The 22746-nt window shown below is 42.0% G+C and overlaps 1 protein-coding gene across 1 annotated transcript; it reads left to right on the top strand.

The window, feature by feature from the left end:
- Nucleotides 1–16208: 16208 nt before the first annotated feature.
- LOC110683844 (zinc finger BED domain-containing protein RICESLEEPER 2-like) lies at nt 16209–17672 on the top strand. The gene is made up of 2 exons (XM_021860254.1): nt 16209–16659; nt 16858–17672. Exons 1-2 carry the CDS (start codon nt 16209–16211, stop codon nt 17670–17672), a joined length of 1266 nt encoding a protein of 421 aa, XP_021715946.1.
- Nucleotides 17673–22746: the final 5074 nt, after the last annotated feature.

Raw genomic sequence — 22746 nt, 5'->3', positions numbered from 1 at the left:
TTTGGAATTGTCCTTAATGGTGAGTAGTCAAGATTTTCTAAGCAGGCTTAACAATTTATCGTAGCTAAAGAAGCTCAAGTGTTTTGACTAGTATGTTGTCACGAGTTTCGATTAGTATGCTGTCACGAGTTTCTACTAGTGTGAGTTGTAATTATTGAGATTTTGTAGAATTAACCAGGGGTGTTCATAAATTGGTCCGGATCGGAAAAATGGATCGGATCACCCCGGACCGGACCAAATTAATCGGTCCGATCTTCGGGTCTTGAAATTCATTTTTCCGGTCTTTGGTCCGGTCCAAAACCTTATAAAAATCGGTTTTGGATCGGACTGATTTTTTTTAATTAAAAATATGCGTGAAACCTTAAATAATGAATAAAATTATCTTTAATAAGCTTAGAAAACTTTAAATTTATAAGTTTTTTTTGTACTAAACATACAAAAAAAGACGTAAAAATGGCTTTAAAATATAGTTTATCCTTTACTTTTTTCTTGTTTTCCATAATTTTATTAAAAATTAAGTATTCTTTTTAAAAAAGTTCTTAAATCGGTCCAAAGCGGTCCGGTTCGAGTTTTGGACCGATTCTTTCGGTCCGGTCTCCGGTTCTTAAAATTCTAATTTTCGTTCTTCGTTCCAATCCGGGCCGGTCTGGTTTGGTCTTGGACCGATGAGCAGCCTAGCTTTAATTACTTGATAGGTTGTCTAGTGTGGTGGTAATACCTCCGATTTAGGTGTATGCTTCCGCAATTTTATTCAAAAGTTGTTACTTTTCCTTTAATTCCTTTTTATTATCAATTAGTAAATCAGGGGTTGTTACACAGTCTGGGTTATCTAACTTTATTCCTGGACGGGTTGTGGATAGATGATGCGGCATATCGAAAGTGGGTCAAGTACGATTCTAGTTGTCAAGCGATTGGATATGGTTTCATTCCCTCTCCTTTTTCTTCACTTGGAGAATTAGAGAAGGAATGAAGTTGTTACATTGCTTAAGCGAATTTAGAAATTCTCGACGACGTAAAACATTGGAGAATGTGTTGCTGCACATATATTTACTAGGGTAGGATTTGCTATAACTAGAGGAGTGGGGCCCAGATTATATCTCGGCTTCCCACTAATTTTTTGTAGGTTGTATGTCTTCCTCTGTTTTTGAGAAAAAATAATAATAAAAAAATAATAATGATAATAATAATAATAACAATATAATAATAATAATAATAATAATAATAATAATAATAATAATAATAATATGTATATGTATATAAATAAAAATGAATTTTTCGGGAGTATTCGGCGCGCCACATAAGAAATATACTTATTTCGACCAATAAGAAAAAAGATTTGTATTTTATTTTTGAATTAAAAAATTATATCGCCAGATAAAAGTAACGAATTATATTTCCTATATTTGATATAAAATTTTAATGCCACGTAGATTATAATTTACAATTTAAATTATTTTAATGAATAAAAAAATTAAAATATAGGAAATATTAAACGGGTTTTTCACCACATACCCCTGAGTTTTTTAATTATTCACCATATACCCATGAAAATTGTCAAATTCACCATATACCCTTGAATTGTTACAAAAATTCATCATATACCCCTGATGACAACAAAATGAGTGAAATTTGATTAATTATGCATCTACATCACCTTATATTTCTCCTTTCATCCCTGAAACCACTTCTCTCCTTTGTCCAATCCCTGAAACCACTCCAAATATCAATAATCATATCCGTATAATCGATTTTGAGATAGAAAAAAAAGAAATTTGGCGTGGTTTTGAAGGTGAGAAAAAAAAATGTGGGTGATTTCGCAGGTGGAGGAATGTATTAAGGGTAGTTTTGGGTCATAAGTAACCTTAATAATTGACAAAGTTAACAATCATTAGTCATCAAGGGTATATGATGTATTTTTGTGAAAACTTGAGGGTATATGATGAATTTTATAAACTTCATGGGTATATGGTGAATAAACAAAAAACTCAGGGGTATATTGTGAAAATCCCGAATATTAAATTTATGAAATCAATACTACGAGTATAAGAAATTCGAAAACATATGAAATCAATACTACGAGCAAAATACCAAACTGTCGCCAAAGCAACAGGATTGTCGCCACACTTTGTAGTGCAGCGCCAGACGACAGAGTTGTCTCCAGGCGTTGCACAACACAGTGTGGCGCTGCAGTCCAAATCGTGGCGCCATTGCTGGAACGTTGATCTGGGATTGCTTTCAGTATTTTAACTCTACGGGACATGCCTTTAAGTCATTAATCGGTTTATTTAGACTTAATCACAAGTCAAACAAACGGTTAGGAAAAACACATAGAGTATGCATAAGCAAAGAATGCACAAGTAGTCACAATATGATGCAATGAATTTGCAACCTAACTATGGCACTAGTTCTCTAAAGTTCGAGATATGGGTTAGTCAAAGGGGGTCCATGGTTACTTGTCCGGATGCAGCGCGCGGAAACCTTACCTTTTGAAGGGTTGGCGCGAGTAGATGGGACACCGCAAGTTAAAAACCCGCTTCCATGGTTTGGTGAATCCAACATTCTCGGATGTGCCCTTTGTTGCATAGAGAGTTCAATCAGGTAGATGGAGCATGAATTCCCAGAGGGTTATGTCCATATGTAGAACACATATGGGTTTCAGAATAGTGAGAAAAACTTAATAAGGAAGTAGGATCGAGCAAACAGTGCTAAAAACTGTTAAAAATTAGAACGCATATTTCTGCCTCGGTAATGGAAGAACTTGGCGCCAGCGAACAGAGGCCGTCGCCACAATCTGGCTCTGTCGCCTGACGACAGAGTCAAATCCTCGGCGACAGACTTTGTTTTCTGACGCAAGTTCCTACATGCCTCAGCAGCTTTCTGTGCCCGATAAAATTTTTCAGTTTCGCGCAGCATGATTTCGATCCTAGTTGTGAAAGATATTCCTTAAATTTCCTACGTGTAAAAATCCTATGTTTTAACTCATTATGGATGGTCTTTCCAATGATTTCTTTTTTATGCATATGACAATAATGTTAATCAAAATTACGCACATGAAATACATAGAACTTTTCGAGTCTCATCCACTCATTCTAAATCATTGCCGAAATAAATTTCAGGAATTAAAATAGAAATCCTCACCAACAGAGTCGCCAAAAATTGTAGGGAATATTTCAAGCATTACCCCAAACTTGAACCCCACTGTGGTCATACACTAAAGTACGGTGGCGTCCAAAGGGAAAGAAGATAGAGCAAAAGAGTTGATTAGGGGATTTTGCTCCCACCAATTGGAATGCGCCACGTGGGCCAATCAGGTCCTGCCAAGTGTCCCCCAGTTGGAACTGTCAGGGTTTGCCACGTGGCACACGTCTATTTGTCCACTCTGGACCTATTATGTCATGACACGTGGCATCCTCCATGCCTAATGGAGAAACTGGCCACCTAGGCCCAACTTCCAAGGGAAGCCCAATCAGCCCTAGGTTAACCTAAACCTAGGATTGGCACGTTTCCCAAGGTTATAAATACCTCCATTAATCCTCATTAAGGGGGATTACGCACATTTAACACTCTCACCTAGAGAGACCCAATCACTTTTATTTCCGTATTAATTACTCCTTAATCAAGTACTAACTTGACCGTCGGAGGCGGATCTCCAATCATCCGGAGCATCCGTTTGTTTTACAGGTACAGGCGTCCGGTTCCAGTCTCGGAATTGTAACTCTCCCGCAGGACATCAGAAAACCCTGAAACATTTTGGCGCCGTCTGTGGGGAGAGTACTTCTGAGATGGCATCCACGTCTGTACCGACTCCTGAAGAGAGGCGTCCCCTAGACGACCCTCAAGTTCAGTCGGACCATGATACTGAGGAAGAATTTGAAGTTGAAGCTCACACAGCTTCAGACGGGACCCTAAGGGCCCGACGCACCCCTCATACCGAAAGGAGGGAACGGGAACATCTTCAAACTGGACTCAGTGATCCAGCCGGCGCACCGCCTGTTCAGCAGCAGCCGGCTGATGAGTCTGCTCCCATTACAAGAAACAAACTCATGACCTTCATGAGGGGCTTCAAGGGAGAGATTCAAGAGTTGCTCAACAAGAAGCCTGCTCTGGCCAAGGAGCAGTCGGCTAAGAAACCTTCCACTTCAGGGAAGAGGAAGCCAGTTCAAGGGCGAGAGGCGACCCCTCATCCTAACTCTAGGAAGTGGGAGCCGCCTGCCCTTGATTTCACAAAGTACCGCTTTCCTACTCCAGGAAAGAGGAAACCTGTTCGTCATATTCAGGCGGATGGGTCGAAGAAAACATACACAGATGCTCGGTTATTGCTAGAACAGAAGAACGACCGATTGTCAGAGTCGGCCTCTACTTCAGACTTCCAAGACAGTCTACGCAATACCTCGATGAAGTATACTCAGTCGTATCATGAGAGTCAGTGAGGAGGCACCTCCCGTCAGTCCGACTTTCATAGTGACCAGGCGGTACCAAACTTACCATTTGTACCGCAACAACAATATTTTTTGCAGCCACCTCTGTTTGGTGGGCATGCAGCAAAGAATGTCCAACCTATGGACTGGCAGCTATGGTTGCTCAGACTTGGGGAACAGCCGTCGACCTTCTCCAAGGAAATTGCTGAAGCCGCTCAGCCGGCCAAAGTGAAAAATGTATTAGTAGGCGCCTATGACGGCACTACTAACCCAGAAGACCATTTGATGGCATTCACCAACCTGATGTACCTTCAAGGGTTGGATGATCCCACTTGGTGCAAGTGTTTCCCAGGGACTCTCAAAGGAATCGCACAACAATGGTTCGGCAACCTGCCGATTGGTTGTGTGAATAACTTCAGGACGCTTGCTTACTTATTCACCTCCAACTTTGCCATGAACATACCTGCGAAGAAGACGACCCTTGATTTAGGAACGATTCAGCAGGGCGAGAAGGAGGGGCTTCCTTCTTACATCAGGCGGTTTAACCTGATGAGAATACAGATTCAAGTGTTACTGGATGAGGTAGCCTATACTGACTTTTTCATAGGCCTTAAAGACGGATCGACATTCAAATTTGATTTGGTCCGAAAGAGGGTGGCGACTCTTCAAGAGGCCTTGATTGAAGCGGAAGCCTATATACAGGAGACTGATCTTTGTAGTACAAAACAGTCGGACGGGAAAAGGTTCGACAAAAAAGAAGGACGACAGAAACAGTTGTCGAACAAAGATGAGAAGAAAAGAAAAGAGGTCTGGGCGGCTGATTCTCTAAACAGCCGGCCCAGAAGAAGAAAAAAGAATTCAAACCATACTCCCCAAAGTATGCGTTTAACAAGGATAGCCAAGCTATCCTAAAGGAAATCAAGGGACGAATCTCAATTGAGAAGCCGGTCCCCATGAAGGGTTCTGCAAGCAACCGGAACCAAGAAAAATTCTGTGATTATCATGAAGATGTTGGTCATCACACCAACGAATGCATCAGTCTCATGCGGTATCTGGACCGCCTGGCTGAGCAAGGCGATCTTGACTCTTATGTCAAGAAATCTACGGGGAACACTTCCTCGAAAAAGCAGTCGGCCAAAAAGAGTCAACAGGCCGACAGCTCTGATACAGATGATGCAGTCGTCTACACCATTGCAGGCGGCTTTGCAGGAGGTGGTCCCACTATTAGGGGCAACAAAGACAATATCAGGCGGCTAGATGTAAATTCCGTTCACCAAGAACGACCCCCCAAATATTCATTTCCTGAGATTGTCATCACTGAAGAAGATCTAGGAGGGGTAAGGGGGCCGCATGACGACCCTATCGTTATTGAATGTAAAGTGGCCAACCAGAGAGTTGGCCGAATCCTTATAGATACTGGAAGCTCCTCAGATCTTATCAGTAGCAAATGTCTGTCAAAACTAAAATATCAGACTGATTGCATACATCCGGCATCCCACCCTTTAGTAGGGTTTGGAGGAGTCGTCCACCCAGTGGGACGAGTGGATTTACCCATCCGCCTGGGTGAAAAAGGGGAAGGACGACACATGGTAGTCCGGTTCCTGGTAGTAGAAGAACTCTCGGCCTACAACATGATTCTGGGACGACCAACCCTGAATAATTCCAAGGCTGTTATAATCCCATCTCTTATGTTGCTCAAGTTTGAGAGGGATAATGGAACAGTCGGGTCCCTAAGGGGAGATCAGAGGATGGCCCGAGAGTGCTATCTCTCGGATATCAAGCCCACTGTTATGGCCGCTGGGTCAAGTGGTGGAAAAACAGACCTTGACAATGTCAAGGAGAGTGCGCCTGTTCAAGAAACAGGCGACAAGAAGAGAAAGGCAGCCCAGACGGGGGCCGCAAGAAAGGACAGAAAATAGCAATCATTGACAGAGGAGCGGTCGGATGAATTCCGCCCTCAGCCGGCTGGTGAGCATACGGACTTGATCTTAGACGACTCACGTCCTGAGCGAACAGTCAAAGTTGGGACGACTGCTCTGAGAGTCCTGGGTGACGATTTTCACAAATTATTGAAAGAATACAAGGACACCTTTGCATTCGTAGTTCACGAAATGCCAGGCATTAGTCCTGACCTGGCGGTACATAAACTGGCTGTGGATCCGAAAAAGAAGTCGGTAAGGCAGAAGAAACAGAACCATGGCGAAGAAAGAAGTCAGGCGGCAGCCGCCGAAGTTAAAAAATTACTTGATGCAGGGTTCATTCGGCAATGTTACTTCCCAGACTGGGTTGCAAATGTGGTGCTTGTTAAAAAGCCGAATGGCACCTGGCGAATGTGTGTAGACTACACAAACTTAAACAAGGCGTGCCCCAAAGACAGTTACCCTCTGCCTAAAATTGATAACCTGGTCGACTCAACAGCCGGCCATGCTTTGATGAGCTTTATGGACGCCTACTCTGGTTTCCATCAAATTCCTCTATGGAAGAAAGATCAGGAGAAGACGGCCTTCGTCACTGATCAAGGGTTATACTGTTACACGGTCATGCCGTTCGGTCTTAAGAATGCCCCGGCCACCTTCCAGCGAATGATAAACAATGTGTTCTTTGATCAGATTGGGAGAAACGTCGAGGCATACATTGATGATATGATTGTCAAGTCTAAGCTTCAGATAGATCATCTGTCGGACCTCCGAGAAACTTTCGCCACACTCAGGCGGCATCATGTCATGCTCAATCCCAAGAAATGTGTATTTGGAGTTGAGTCTGGGAAATTTCTCGGATTCCTTATCAATCAGAGAGGAATAGAGGCGAACCCTGAGAAGGTGCAGGCGGTCATCGACATGCAGTCGCCTCGTACCGTCCGAGAGGTTCAGAAGTTAACGGGTTGTCTGGCGGCCTTGGGAAGGTTTCTAAGCCGATCAGGCGACAAATGCTTATATTTCTTCCAAGCCATTAAGAAGAAGGCAAGGTTTGAATGGGGGCCGGATGCTGAGGCGGCCTTCCAGAAATTGAAAGTTCACTTGCATTCCTTGCCGAGGCTGGTCAGCCCTTTGCCCAAATAAGTACTCTACATGTACCTGGCCGTCTCTAATCATGCGTTTAGCGCTGTTCTTCTTGCTGAAAGAGACGGCTGTCATCTACCGGACTACTTTGTCAGTCATGTACTAAAAAATGCCGAGTTGAGGTATCCTTTAGTGGAGAAATTTGGTCTTGCGCTCTTCATGGCTGTTAAAAAATTGAAGCCCTACTTTTTGGCACATGCAGTCGTCGTGTATACAGATCAACCTATCAAGCGGCCACTGACCACCATGGAGTCGTCAGGCCGGATGATCAAATGGGCCATAGAAATACAGAGCCTCGAAGTTACTTTCGAGCCTAGAAAAGCAGTGAAGGGGCAAGCCTTTGCTGACTTTATTGTTGAGATGACTCGTCTCCCTGATTCTCGAGATCCAAACCAAGTCTGGAAGGTACATGTGGATGGAAGCTCTACTTCAAATGGTTCTGGAGCAGGCGTCATATGTCAGTCGCCAGAGGGCGACAGGTACGAGTATGCTCTACGCTTCAGTTTTCAGGCCTCAAACAATGAGGCAGAATATGAAGCTTTACTAGCCGGAATCCGCATGTGCAAGGCGGCAGGGGCACGAAAGATGGACGCCTGTTCCGATTCACAATTGATAGTGAGTCAGTATAATGGCGAATACGAAGCAACCCATCCGGCCATGATCAAGTATTTACAGGCGGTACGACAGGCAGTCGGATCCCTTGAAGATTATCATCTGACTCAAGTGCCGAGATCAGAAAACAACCAGGCGGATGCACTTTCAAAATTAGCATCGTCCGCCTCTTGTGATACTCCTCGAACTGTTTTTTGGGAAGTAATGGAGAAGAGAAGCATCAAGGATGACCCTATTGGAATCCTAGACAGAAGCTCAACCTGGATGGATCCAATCAGGGCATATCTGACTGACGGTACCCTGCCGGATGATCATCACCAGGCGGCAGCGCTGAAAAAACGGGCAGCCAGTTTTGAAATGATAAAGGAAGAACTTCACACAAGAGGGTACCTTCAACCCTACTTAAAGTGTGTTACTCCAGAAAAGGGACGAGAGATACTAGACGATCTTCACTCTGGTTACTGCGCTTCCCATATAGGCGGTAGGTTGCTTGCTCAACGGACAAGGCGGCAGGGCTACTTTTGGCCTACTTTAGAAGCAGATGCAATGGGGATGGTGAAAAAATGTGACAAGTGCCAAAGGTTTGGCAAACTAATTCACCGTACGGCTACTGACCTTACTACCATTCATAGCCCACTATCGTTTGCTAAGTGGGGCATGGATATTCTGGGTCCCTATACGCCTACTACAGGCGGAAGGAGGTACATACTTGTTGCAGTCGACTACTTCACTAAATGGGTGGAGGCGGAGGCTGTAAAGGGAATCAAGACGAAGGATGTAATTTCATTCATCTGGAAAAATGTCATCACTCGGTTCGGGGTTCCCATGTCTATGGTTTTTGATAATGGTCCCCAATTTGAGACGCCTGTTCTCAAAAGCTGGTTGGGTGACCAAGGAATTGCACACCACTTTGCATCAGTCGGCCGTCCACAAGAAAACGGCCAGGTAGAAGCCTTTAATAAAATCATCTCAGACGGTCTCAAGAAAAAGATTGAACGAGCAGGCGGCCTATGGGCGGATGAATTACCACATGTTCTCTAGGCCATTAGGACGACTGAAAAAGGGGCGACTGGAGAAACTCCATTCCTTCTAACTTATGGTGCGGAAGCTGTTCTTCCAATTGAACACTACGAGCCGACTCTTCGAGTAATGCTATATGACGAAGAGGCAAACTGGGAAGCCATGCGCCTGGCATTAGAATCACTCCCAGAAAGGAGGGGCAATGCTGTCTTGCGCCATGAAATTTACCACCTAAGAATGACTAGATCATACAACAAAAAAGTACACAGGCGTCCACTCAAATTGGGGGACTTTGTACTTAGAAAAATGGGAGCAGTTGGTAGGGCTAATGAGTCTGGCAAATTAACTCCCAACTGGGAAGGACCCTACCGAATCTATGAAGAGGTCAGGGACGGTACCTACCGTTTGGAAACACCAGACGGCCAACCATTGCCTCGAACCTGGAATGTAGATAATCTTAAGAAATATTTCTTTTGAATAATGTAGATAGTCGAGGGCTACTTAATAAAAGTTTGATGTTTCATTCAATTTTGTACTAAGAGGGGCATGCCTACTAACAAACAGTCGGCTACTCTCCATGTTTATTTTTCATTCTTAACTAAGAAGGGCATGCCTACTGACAAACAGTCGGCTACTCTCCATGTTTATTTTTCATTCTTACTTAAGAGGGGCACGCCGCTTGTTTCATACAACCGGCTACTCTCCCATAACACAGTTCACCAAGAACTATCAAAGGCTCATAGCTAAAATGATCAGACCAGGCGCCAAGCCAACTGATCCAAATATAAGTTCAATTCGACCTGTCCCAACATTATAGCAGGCGTCCGACGGCATCCATCTGGATGAAATTCGTCGCAGAGAGCAGCTCCCTTTTGGGTGGAACATTGTTCTATAAAATCATTACACGGCACCTATACGACTGTCTAACCAAGACAACCACGTAGCCGTTTCCCGGACAAGGCTACCCCTCACTTAACTGACTAATCAGGTCAAACAAGTGTTCGTAGTAACCATCCGTGTCAACCAACCAACTGAACTACTTGGGATAAGAACACTCGGTATCTTGTGAGTTAATAGCCAACAAACATTGGCAAATAAAGGGGAGCAACCGGTACGCACCGCTTGATACCTCTACTACTCAGTTACCCGGCGACTAGGTAACAATCATGTTTACTTGGTCACTCCTTAAAAATTTAGTATGAGACTAAAAAGGTGTTCATACAGCGCCTGTTCACACTAGGTTAAATGTGGCGGGAAATGGTCGGCCTGGACCGACTAGAGTCTCTAGCTTTAAAAAAAAAAAAAAAAAAACAAAAAAAGCAAGGCAGGTAGGAAACCACCTTCCTACTTGGATAAAGGGGATCCAGTCTTTAAAGTGGCCGACTGATCGCTTAGCCTGGAAACAGACAACCAGTCGTCCAGGGGCATAGGTGGTGTGATTAACTACCTTGTACCTGTCCGCAACTATCGGCCATGCAAAACAGTCGGTATAAGTATGCAATTGGATATCAGAGTTTTGATACTTAACAAATTTTAACAAATTCAAAACGAAACAAATTCGAAGGACTGGCATAAACATTCATACCCTCGGCCCCTTGGCCGGGTAAAAGATACAAAAGGAATCCGGTCATGAAGACCGGCAAAATATTCAGAACCCCGCCCCCCTGGCCGGGTAAATAGAAACAAACGGCACGCAGGCCGTGAAAAGAAGACATAAAGCTTAAGAAGGGGGCAGATCTTCAATAATAGCAGCTGCCGCCTGGTCAGCACTCTTTTTGCTGGACTCGGCTTCAGTTGCATCCTTCTTCGATGCATCACCCCCAAGCGGCAAAAGCGCCACTACCGGCTCCTCCTCCTCCAACGCCTCGTCCTCAGCAGCCGCCAGGATCTCTTGATTATATCTATAAGAACACTGGCGGTACGTTTTTTCCCAGGAGGAAAAGTCGGCATTGGGGAAGAGGCGGCCCCAGGTCAGGCGCTCGATTTGAGCAGAGTCTTCCATCATCTCCCAGACCAGCTCTTTTTTTCTTGCTCGGCCTTTGCCGAGAGCTCCTGAGTAAGACTCTTCTCCTGGGTCACCAGGCGTTCCATAACGTGCGCCAAGGATTTCTCCAAGGTATCGTATGAGGACATTTTTTGGCGAAGAGGTCTCAGCTCGGCCTTGAGATTGTTGATGGTCGTCTCCAGCTCATTATTTTTCTTCTAGGCCGCCTCTAACTGAGCCCGGATGGCAGAAGTAGCCTGCGCCTGATAATAAAGAATATCAATTATCAAAATCTCATTTTGGGCAATTTGAAACATTGCCTTATCACAGTCAGAGGCGGCCATAGCTTTTGCAGCCTTTACCTCTTTGTTCTTCCTGTCAAGCGGCTTGCGAAGGCCGTTCACTCGGAGCAGGGCCTAAGTAAAAGGGAACAGGCGTCAGTTTCCAAACAAAAAACAGGCGTCCTGGAATTTAAATAACCAAAAATATGCTAAGTATACCTCAGCAAGGACCCCTGCAATCCCGTCTAGGTCAAGGGTGCCGACACCCCTGACCGCCTCCCTTTCAGTTGGAGGGACGGCTTTGATCATAGACTTGGCCACCTCGACCAAGTCCGGCTCCTGAGGGCCGGATGCATCAATCATAAACAAACGAGTTAGACCTAGTAAAGAAGGGAGCAAGTCTAAATTCACAAGGACAGCTTCATACTTCTAGACGGCCCGATTGGAGTTTTAGAAGGAGTGGACGACTGTTTCTCAGCCGCCGCATGTTTCCTGGCAGAACCAGGAGAGCTCGCAACAGTCGTTATCCGGGTCTTGGAGTCCGGCTGTTGGGAAGAAGAGGCTCTTGGAGCGCCCGCCTAAAAAAAAAAAAAAAAAAAAACACACTCGGTCAGTATATGCATAAACCCAACTCCAAAAAGAGAGTGAAAGGTTCAAAGCTCACCAAGGGCGCCCCCTTGTTGGGGGAGTCGGTTGAGGACTGTTGCATGATGGAGGCTCGCAACATGGCCGCCGCAGTCTTGGAGGCGGTAATTTTGCTCATGGCGTCCGCTGCAAAAACAAATAGCAAAGTTAATAAAAAGTCATAACAGTAATGCATGGAAAAACAGAGTATTCGACAGGCCGGCTACCTCTTGAACACCGACTGCTAAGGCCACAGGCGGCCAGAAAGTACTCGTCATAGAGCCATTTGAAGCTCGGGACGCAGTACAGGGGTACTTGCTCTCGTACCCCTGTAGTAGAGTCGACCCTCGACTCTACTTTAAAGAGTCCTTTATCCAGGATCTCTTTCTTGGCTTTGGGGGGAACAGGCGGCATGCTGCGGCCGCCTTCAAGAAGAGGCGGAATCCTGTTCCACTTGTTGAAGCGCTTGTTCAGCTTTGTGTCTGAACTTTCAATGATAAGGAAGGTGTTTCGCCAATCCTTCCACTTGTTTGCTTTACCTCTTGTCATGAGGTAGCCTCTGTGGCTCGTCAATTGATACCAGCCGGTACCGCCTGCCTTAGGGGTCCGGCTGAGGTAGTTCATGTGGGCGAAAGCCTCGAAGTTTGGCTCCACCCCGTGCAGTTCGCACCCGGCCACATAGCCGAGTACGTTGACCCAGGAGTTTGGGGCTAACTGCCATAACCCCAACTCATACCCATCCAAGATCCGCTGAACAGCCGGATGTAATGGGAAGCGCAGCCCAGCCTTGATGGCCGCCTCGTAGCAGCCAAAGCAGGCGCCATCATAACTAGTACCAGCCGGCCAGACGACTGTGTCTTTTGGATCCGGCACGAAAACTAAAAAGCCGGGGCCCATTGTGTGGTTCGCAATAAAGCTCCCCACTTTCTCTTGCATGACCGTGATCCGGCCCCGTGGGACAGTGCAGTAGTAGGGGGTATTTTGCTCTCGGTAAGAGGCGGATGGCTCCGCCCAATTGTCCCCCTTCTCAACTGCGTGAGAAAGCCTCGCCTCTTGTAGGCGGCTGTTTTTCTCTTCTGTGTCCAGAGAAGCATGACCAGAAGAGCTAGACTCGGATTCGTCCTCTGACGAGTCCGAAGAGGACGACTCCTCCCCTCTCCCAGAGGGGCCCGCCTCCTCTCCTTCAAAAGGAGCAGGAGAGAATGTAGACTTGTCAACTGTAAAATTGGAAGGGGTCACTTTGACTCCTCCCTCAGAACTGTCGGTTTTCAAGCCCCTTTGGTTCACTTCCACATCTGGCGCCTGGTCAGATGTTTCACTAATCGGCACCCTGTGGGAGGAGCCGTCTGAGTTCGAAATCCTAGCAGTTCTTTTTGTTCTGGCCATCATGTTCTGCATAGACACAGAGACAGTCGGACTTTGTATAAAGGGCAAAGATGGGTTCGGAAAAGGGCATGCGGCACTCGTAGTCCTAGATTCAGCCGTCCCCGGTGACCGGCTGATCACTAACCTAGGTCGTGTCGTGTGCTTCCGTGGTGCCATTTCAAAAAAGAATAAAATAAAGAAAAAATTAAGAGTAAGAAAACTGACGGTTACCTGAACGAGTGAAGTTGACGGAGTTCTGGAAATCTTGTGTAGTCGGCTTGTCAGAGCAGGCGGTAGGCAGAAAGGGTCCGAAATGTCAGAGCAAGTTCAGGGGTCCGAATGTTCTCTCTAAAAAATGTGAAAATGACTGAAGTCAACACCCCCTTATATAGGCGAAGTGAGAAGTCGAAGGGTCACTTCCAAAATTCAAAAATTGGGCGGGAGAATCTCTCGGCCTTTCGCCGAGTGACACCTGTAGCAAGCCGTCGCCTGTCACAGTGCGACACCTGTCACAGGTAACACGTGACCAGTCACGTGCCACCTGTGAGGGGCAAATGATTAGGGGATTTTGCTCCCACCAATTGGAATGCGCCACGTGGGCCAATCAGGTCCTGCCAAGTGTCCCCCAGTTGGAACTGTCAGGGTTTGCCACGTGGCACACGTCTATTTGTCCACCCTGGACCTATTATGTCATGACACTTGGCATCCTCCATGCCTAATGGAGAAACTGGCCACCTAGGCCCAACTTCCAAGGGAAGCCCAATCAGCCCTAGGTTAACCTAAACCTAGGATTGGCACGTTTTCCAAGGTTATAAATACCTCCATTAATCCTCATTAAGGGGGATTACGCACATTTAACACTCTCACCTAGAGAGACCCAATCACTTTTATTTCCGCATTAATTACTCCTTAATCAAGTACTAACTTGACCGTCGGAGGCGGATCTCCAATCATCCGGAGCATCCGTTTGTTTTACAGGTACAGGCGTCCGGTTCCAGTCTCGGAATTGTAACTCTCCCGCAGGACATCAGAAAACCCCGAAACAAGAGTCGCCAACAAGTTTTAGGAACTTGTAAACCGTTCACGAGGTGAAGGTTACACCCCTTAACGATCCAAGAGATCGTTAACTGCAATAGATCTAGAACCAAGACTGGAAGTTCGGGGATGAAGGTACAAATTCAACCTAAAAGATATTGAACCTTCCCTAATAATAGGCCTCTACTTTATTCCGACCATATTCATGTGCGCTTTCTGACTAACATGCAATCATTAGGTTTATCCTAAACCTGTTTAATTTATGTTGGTTGAATATTAATGCACAAATAAAACTATTATTGGCGATCACTTGAATTATAATCATATTAACCCTAAACAAGATTATTAATTATCTTATTGATATGTCCAATTTATATAGTGTTTTACCTAGGGGTGGCAAAAACTGACCCGACCCGAAAACCCGACCCGAACCCGACCCGAAAATAGCGGGTTAGGGTTGAGAATTTGGACACGAAAACTTAAATGGGTTGACACGAACCCGACCCGAAATTAAATGGGTTAGGTTAAGGTTGAAAATTTCAACCCTAAAATGACCCACATAACCCGAAAATAATTTTCGGGTCAAAATCAGGTCGGGTCAACCCGAACCCGACCTTATAACCCGAATAAAAAAGTCTTAAAAAAAAAATCATTTTAATGGCTAATGGCCCAAGCCCAATTTAAAGTTCTAAACCTAAAAAAACCCTAAATGTGACTAACCCCCACCAGCCGTTTTTGTCTCCTATTTTCTCATTTTGGCCTCTCTTTCTTTCTCTCTCTCTCTCTCTCTCTCTCTCTCTCTCTCTCTCTCTCTCTCTTTCTCTCTCTAAACTTCTCTAGTTCTCATTTTCTCAACAATCTGAAGTTCTCAGACACTCCACACTCACTCTTTCCTTCTAGTTCTTTCTCACTCTTTCATTCTCAAGTTCTCAACTTTTCCCTCTTCTCACTCGTTCTCACTCCTCAACGCCTGAAAGGTAATGGTTATTAATTGTTTTTTATTTCGTTTCGTTTTTGTTTTGAATTTCAAGTTCTGATTCTGAATTTTCCATTCTTGTTTTTTTTTTTTTCAAATCTTCAAATCTTCATCTCCTTCAAGCCGTCAAACCTCAAACTCTCAAAGGTAATTCTTTTTTAATTTTTGTTGTTTTTGTTTCGATTTTTGTTGTTTTCGTTTCTGTTTTGTTGTTTTCGTTTCGGTTTTGTTCTTGATTTTTGATGTTTTTTTTTTCGTTTCAATTTTTTTGTTTTCGTTTCGAGTTTGGTTGTTTTCGTTTTGGTTTTGTTGTTTTCGTTAGTTTTGTTCTTGATTTTTGTTGTTTTTGTTTCCGTTCCATTTTTGGTTGTTTTCGTTTCGAGTTTGTTGTTTTCATTTCATTTTGGTTGTTTTCGTTTGGTTTGTTCTTGATTTTTGTTGTTTTTGTTTCTGTTTCAATACAGATTTGTATTTGATTATTGTTGTTGTTCTTGCATGATAATAGTATTAAGTTTATATAGCGTATGATGGGTTGCTTTGTAAATTTCTAGCACAATAATCCAATTCCTGATCTAATTTATAGCAAGAATATATCTTTGACATGCATGTGATTTTTTTTTTTTTTAATTTTAGGTCTGATTTAGATTATATCTCTAGCTTGTTGTTGTTGACTTGTTGTTTATTTTATATTGTTGTTCTTGTCCAAATAATTTCTGATTTTTTGCGGTAATTATGGATGTTGATGTTTAGATTATATCTCTAGAAAGAATAGATCAGTTTTTGTCTCTTGTTTTAAAATAAATGTTTTATTTTGTTATAATTTTTGCAGTAATTATGGATGCCGATGTTCAGCAACTTTCTTCCGAGGAAGAGGAGATTGACTCGACAACACAAGACAAAGGAAATGGTAAAAACCAGAAAACTTCTTCTGGTAAACCTCGTGTGATTCTTACTGGTAAGAAACGTCAACGTCGGCTTTCTTCTGGTGTTTGGGTGAATTTTGATTTTTTAGACGAGCCTGATGAAAATGGTAATCTAATTTGCAAATGTAAAAAGTGTGGTATACATTTTAATGCTGATAGTAAGAATGGAACTGGGAATCTTCATCGTCATTTGAAAAATTGCAAACAAAGGTCTTTTAGGGATGTTGGTCAAATGATATTAGAGAAAACATCCTCTGGTTTAGGAAATAGATTGCGTGAATTTGATGCTAATTATTTCCGTGAATTATTATCTCTTGCTATTGTGGAGCGTGATATGCCATTTCAGTTTGTAGAGTTCAAGGGTTTTAGGAGATGTTTTAATTATTTGCATCCTGATTTCAAACCTGTCACTCGAAATACTATCAAATCTGATGTACTTAAGATGTATAAAAGAGGGAAAGAAAAATTAAAAGTTGTTTTGGGCTCAACTTGTAGTAGAATTGCATTGACTTCTGATTGTTGAACTTCTATAACCACTGATGGTTATATTTCATTGACAGCTCATTATGTTGACAAGTCTTGGTGTTTGCAAAAAAAGATTTTGAACTTTTCTTACATTGGTCCTCCCCATACAGGAATTCATTTATGTGATCATGTGTATGGTTTGTTAAAAGAATGGGGTATTCAAAAAAATATTTTTTCAATTACATTAGATAATGCTTCTTCAAATGATGTTTTTGCTGAAAATCTAAAAGGGGAACTTAAGTTGATTTGTGGTGGGGAATTTTTTCATGTAAGGTGTTGTGCTCACATTCTTAATTTAATTGTTCAAGATGGTTTAAAAGAAATTGATGAGGCTGTGTATAAGATTAGAGAGAGTGCCAAATATTGTAAGAGTTCACAAGCTAGGAAACAAAGGTTTTTAAGTTGTGTATCACATGTTGAAATTCAATCTACTAGAATTTTACAACAAGATATTCCTACTAGATGGAATTCAACTTACATGATGCTTGATTGTGCTTTGCATTTTAAAAAAGCTTTAATTCACTTCCAAAAAGTTGATGCCAATTATGTACATTGTCCTTCTGTTGAAGAATGGGGTAGAGTTGAAAAAATATGCAAGTTTTTGAAAGTTTTTCATGATGTCACACTTGCCTTTTCTGGGACCAAATATCCAACTTCCAATATCTACTTTCATAGAGTCTTACAAGTTAGGTTGTTGTTACAAAATGAAATGAAAAGTTCAGATCTTTTTATGCAAAAAATGGCTTGTAAAATGTATGAGAAATTTGGAAAGTATTGGTCAGAATTTAGTACATTTATGGCTGTTGCTGTGGTGTTGGATCCACGATATAAGTTGCAATGTGTCAATTAGGGTTACATGAGGATATATGGTCAGCATAGTGTTGAATACGAGCTTGAGTTTTCTAAGGTTAAGGATGCTTTACGGAGGTTGTACGAGGCTTATGCATCCAGTCATTCTTCATCAAGCAATGTTATTCCCACTGCTAATGCTTCCAATGCTAATGAAGCTTCTGATGATTTTATGATGGTAAACAACTTTATGAGTTTCTGTCTTTCTGATGCATTTACCTTTATTGCAAGTGAAAACATATCCTGATTTAATAATCTGATTTTTTATAATCTGATTTTTTATAATCATATTTTATTATAATCTGATTTTATTATATCTGATTTATTATATTATAATCTGTGATTTATTGTATTATGATCTGATTTTTATTTTCTGATTTTTTGTGTCATGGCGTCATGCTACTCATATAATTTGATTTATTGTATTATAATCTGATTTTCTTATAATCTGATTTATTATATTATAATCTGATTTTATTGTATGATAATCTGATTTTTATTTTTTGATTTTTTGTGACATGCTACTCATGTAATCTAATCTTGGTATATAGGATTTTGATAGTTTTTCTATGGAGCAATCAAATGTGGCAATCAAATCTGAAGTTGATATGTATTATGAGGAGCCACTTATCCCCCGAGGCACCAACCTTGATATTTTGTCTTATTGGAGAACTTGCTCGATCCGGTATCCTATATTAGCTAAAATTGCTAGGGATGTTCTTGCTGTCCCCGTATCAACTGTGGCCTCCGAATCAGCTTTTAGTACTGGAAGTCGAGTGCTTGATTGTTATAGAAGTGCTTTAAAATCAGAAACAGTGGAGGCTATAATTTGCTTAAGGGATTGGGATTTTGGGGAAGGTAAAAAATGAGTTAGAACTATTATATTACTTGTAAATTATCTTTTATTTTAGTACATGTGTTGATTTTAATTTGCTATCTTTTCTTGTAGATAATATGGATCCTCAAATGGCAATGCTATGTGGATCCGTTATGAAGCTTAAGGTGGGGGACAACGATGACGCACCACAAACCTCGCCGGAACTATCAGAATTTGATGAGAATGCTTCTTCAAATATTGTTTGAGTCACAAGGACTAAAGTTTATTAAAAGACATTTTTTTCTTTTTAATTATGGTTTGTAATTTGTTAAGACTATTTTGGTGTGTTAGTGACTTAGTGTGTAATAGTTAATTAGGCATTTTAGAGTATTGAAAACATTGGGTAAAAAATTCAGGTTTTTTTAACTGTTTGAAAACACAAAATTTGGCTAAAAATCAGTTTATTCAGCTAAAAAAAAAATTAAAACAATTAACAAAAGTCAGGTCAAATCAGGTTGTTTTCGGGTTGACCTGAACCCGAAAATATCAGGTTCGGGTTGGGATTTTCAACCCGAAAACTTAAATGGATCAGGTTCAGGTTGGGGATTCCTTGACCCGAAACACGAAAACCCGAACACGAACCCGACCTGACCTGATCTGTTTGCCACCCCTAGTTTTACCCCCGTCCCTTGGTCATAATTAGTAGTGTTTTTGGCTCTTTAGAGTCACTTTTATTACTAATTAGTGTTTTTTAGTGTTTTGTAGTTTTGCTTGAGTTTTGTAGGAAATTGCACATTTGAAGCGTTTTCCGGGTTTTTCATGAAGCAACTACGAGCATTAGGAGGACACGACCGTCTTTGAATCCCAGGACCGGTTAGAGCCGGTGATTTAGGGCTCAGTGTGTGATACCAGGGCATTTGGACCGAGTATTCAAGACTCGAAGAGGAAATCTGGATTGGGCCAAAGAATCGAGCCCAATCGAAGTCTAAGCCTCGAAGAAGAAGCCGGGCCCGATCGGGCAAGCTTGCGCCCGATCGGGCGGGCGCGCACAAGAATGCACTAGCAAGAAGGCGCGCCCGATCGGGTGAGCGTAAGCTCGATCGGGCACGGCTTCTTAGGAAGAGTGAAGGAAACAAAGGCGGGCCCGATCGGGCGGCCCTTCGCTCGATCAGGCGCGTGTTTTTGGAGCTGAAGTTTTAGTTTTCAATTAGGATTTGTTTTAGGGATGTTTAAGTACGATTTTTGTACGTAATTTTGATTACCTTCTCTTTTAGAATTTATCTCTCTACTTAGAATATTTTCTCTCTCTTAAATTCTCTCAACTTTGTTCTTAATTCCATTCCTTAATCCAGATTTCTTTTGGTAACAATTTCTTCTCTTTTAATTTCAGTTAATTTCTTTAACTCTTTGATCATGTCTTGTTTTATTATTTTGATTAGTTTAGATTTATGCTTGAGTAGTTTTATTTCTAGGGTTTATGGGGATCTAATAAATAATATGAAGGGGTAATTTGTGATTGTTGATTATCAATGCTTGATTAATTTCCTATTGATTGATTTAATGCTATGCAATTAGGTTGGCCAGATTTAATTGTATGAGTTTAGCAATATTAATTCGAGATTCAAGAGATGAGAATTGATGTTTAGGCTTAGTTTCAATAAGCGGACTAATTTATAAATGGTTAAGTCGAGATTCGAGAGATGAGATTTAATATCGGTAAATTAACTCTGTGATTGTAATACGTAGCGAAAGCCCTTTATAATCTGATTAATTGATGCTTGATGATTGCTTATTATGATTTACCCTAGAATATTGTTTATTAGTGAACCTATGCCCTAGGTTTTTCCTTCATTAATTTATCTCCTATTTTATTCCCTTCCTACTTTTACCTTTAGTAGTATAATTACATCCCTTACAACAAATTTGGTTACTTGATAATTTAGATTGCTTTTAATTAATTAGGAATAAATTGACCTGTTTCCCTGTAGTTCGACCCTTCTTCCCTATCTACATAGTTAGTGGATTTAGGTTTTATTTTTGATTAGGTGAATACGACTTGAGCCTGTCAAATTTTTGCGCCGTTGCCTGGGAAACGGTTTTATTTTTATTTCTGATTATATTTTTTGTAGTCTAGATTATCCCCTCTTGTCTCAGAGAACGTTAGTTCTTTGAGGCAATTCTCATATTTGTCTTTTAGTTCCTTCTTTATGCCCAGGTGTTCCAGATCAGGTTACATCCCATTCGATCCGAGATCGAGCGCTCGTTTCTTAGGCAAAGGAATCTTTATAGACAAATTCTGACAATCGAAGAGACCCTCCCTCTGATTCTAGCGACACAGAAATTCCTTCAGATTCAGAATCAGAGATGACGGCCCAAAAGAAGTCAGTAACTACTCGCAGCCGAAGCTCACAGATTTTCCGCACCTTACTCCCACTCCAGCTCTTGATGGAGTTCAATTTGAAATTAAGCCCCAATTTATCACTATTATAGAGTGGAAGCAATTTAGTGGAGCTAAGGGTGAAGATCCTAATCTTCACATTGCAGATTTCTGCCAATATTGTAACACCATTAGACAAGCCGGGGTCATGCAGGACCAAATCAGGGAGATTATTTTTCCCTTTTAATTCTGTGGCAAAGCTAAATTATGGTTTAATGGTTTGAATAGAACTGCACTTGGTATTACTGACTGGGAAACTCTTGCCTTGAATTTCTATAATAAATATTACCCTACAGAGAGAACAGCTGTACTAAGGAGTGGTATTCAAAACTTCGCTCAAGAGGCCGATGAAACTTTATATGAGGCTTGGGAGAGGTTCAAGGATCTACAGAGAGAATGTCCCCACCACAATCTAGCACAATGACAATTGATCCAAGCTTTCTACAATGGACTTGGAAATTCATCTAGATCAGTTCTAGATTCTGCAGCTAGTGGGGAATTCATGAATTTATATGTGGACGACGCTGGACAGGTTATCGAAGATATGTCAATACACAATTCCCAATACGGGAATCTGAGAGGGTTTGCAAATAAAGGAAAACATAATGTCGATTCCGTTTCCTTTTTGCAAGTTCAATTAACATATGTTTGCCAAAAATTAGATAATCTTACTGCTACTCCTAACTCTGTAGCTAATGTTTCTGCTGTTGCTAACAATGAAGCTTTTTGTGAAAATTGTGGAATTGTAGGGCATTGGGAGCAAGATTGTAGGAGTTCTATGGAACAAGTTAATGCCTTTTAAACCTATAGACAAAATAACCCATATTCCAACTCTTATAATCCTGGTTACCGGAACCATCCATATATTTCGTACCGGAGTACCAATGTGCAAAACCCTCCACCTCCACAACAACCACAACAACAATCCCCACCACAGCAGAAATATTACCATCCAAATTCTGGCCATAAAAACCAAGCACAACCCTCATCATCTTTTGACCCTCCTATGATAGAAATTAGAGCAATGCTTACTAACATGCAAAAGCATATGGAGAGTAGGGATGCGCAAATTGATTCTATTTTAGCCTATAATAAAATCATGGACAATCAAATTGCACAACTTTCATCTACCCTACAAACCCGTCAGCAGGGAGCTCTACCATCACAACCAATCCATCCCACAGATCATGCCAATGCAATCACTCTAAGGAGTGGTTCACATTATGATGGACCTCCTATGCCAAAGGAATATGGACCAGTTCTTGATCCAGATTCCTCTATACCAAATGCTAATCCTGCTAACCCTGCAGGGCTACAATTAGATACTAACCCTTCTAATGTTTCTTTACAAGGTAAATCTCAGGATAAGGGAGGAGATGTGCAGAGCCTAAATTATCAAACTACCGTTCCCTAATGAAAATTGAAGAGTAAGTTTGATAAACAATTCGGTAAGTTCTTGGAGATTGTGAAAAACTTGCAGGTAATAGTTCCTTTCACTGATTTAATCACTCAGGTTCCTGGCCTGCATATGTGTAGGGAATATTTCAAGCATTACCCCTAACTTGAACCCCACTGTGGTCATACACTAAAGTACGGTGGCATCCAAAGGGAAAGAAGATAGAGCAAAAGAGTCGCCAACAAGTTTTAGGAACTTGTAAACCGTTCACGAGGTGAAGGTTACACCCCTTAACGATCCAAGAGATCGTTAACTCCATAAGGTCCTGAACCAAATAGGGTTCGGGGATGAAGGTACAAATCCAACCTAATAATAGGCCTCTAATTTATTCTGATCGTATTCATGTGCGCTTTCTGACTAACATG

The sequence above is a fragment of the Chenopodium quinoa genome, unplaced genomic scaffold (genome assembly GCF_001683475.1).
Source record: "Chenopodium quinoa cultivar QQ74 unplaced genomic scaffold, ASM168347v1, whole genome shotgun sequence".
Lineage (NCBI taxonomy): Eukaryota > Viridiplantae > Streptophyta > Magnoliopsida > Caryophyllales > Amaranthaceae > Chenopodium > Chenopodium quinoa.
The sequence above is the reverse complement of the archived record's forward strand: the minus strand, read 5'-3'. Positions and strand labels throughout refer to the sequence as shown.

Coding starts and splice junctions, on each gene's coding strand:
- LOC110683844 (XM_021860254.1), top strand. CDS start 16,209: ATGGATGCCGATGTTCAGCAACTTTCTTCCGAGGAAGAGGAGATTGAC. Junction 16,660..16,857: donor TCAGTTTGTAGAGTTCAAGG/GTTTTAGGAGAT, acceptor TTTCATTGACAG/CTCATTATGTTGACAAGTCT.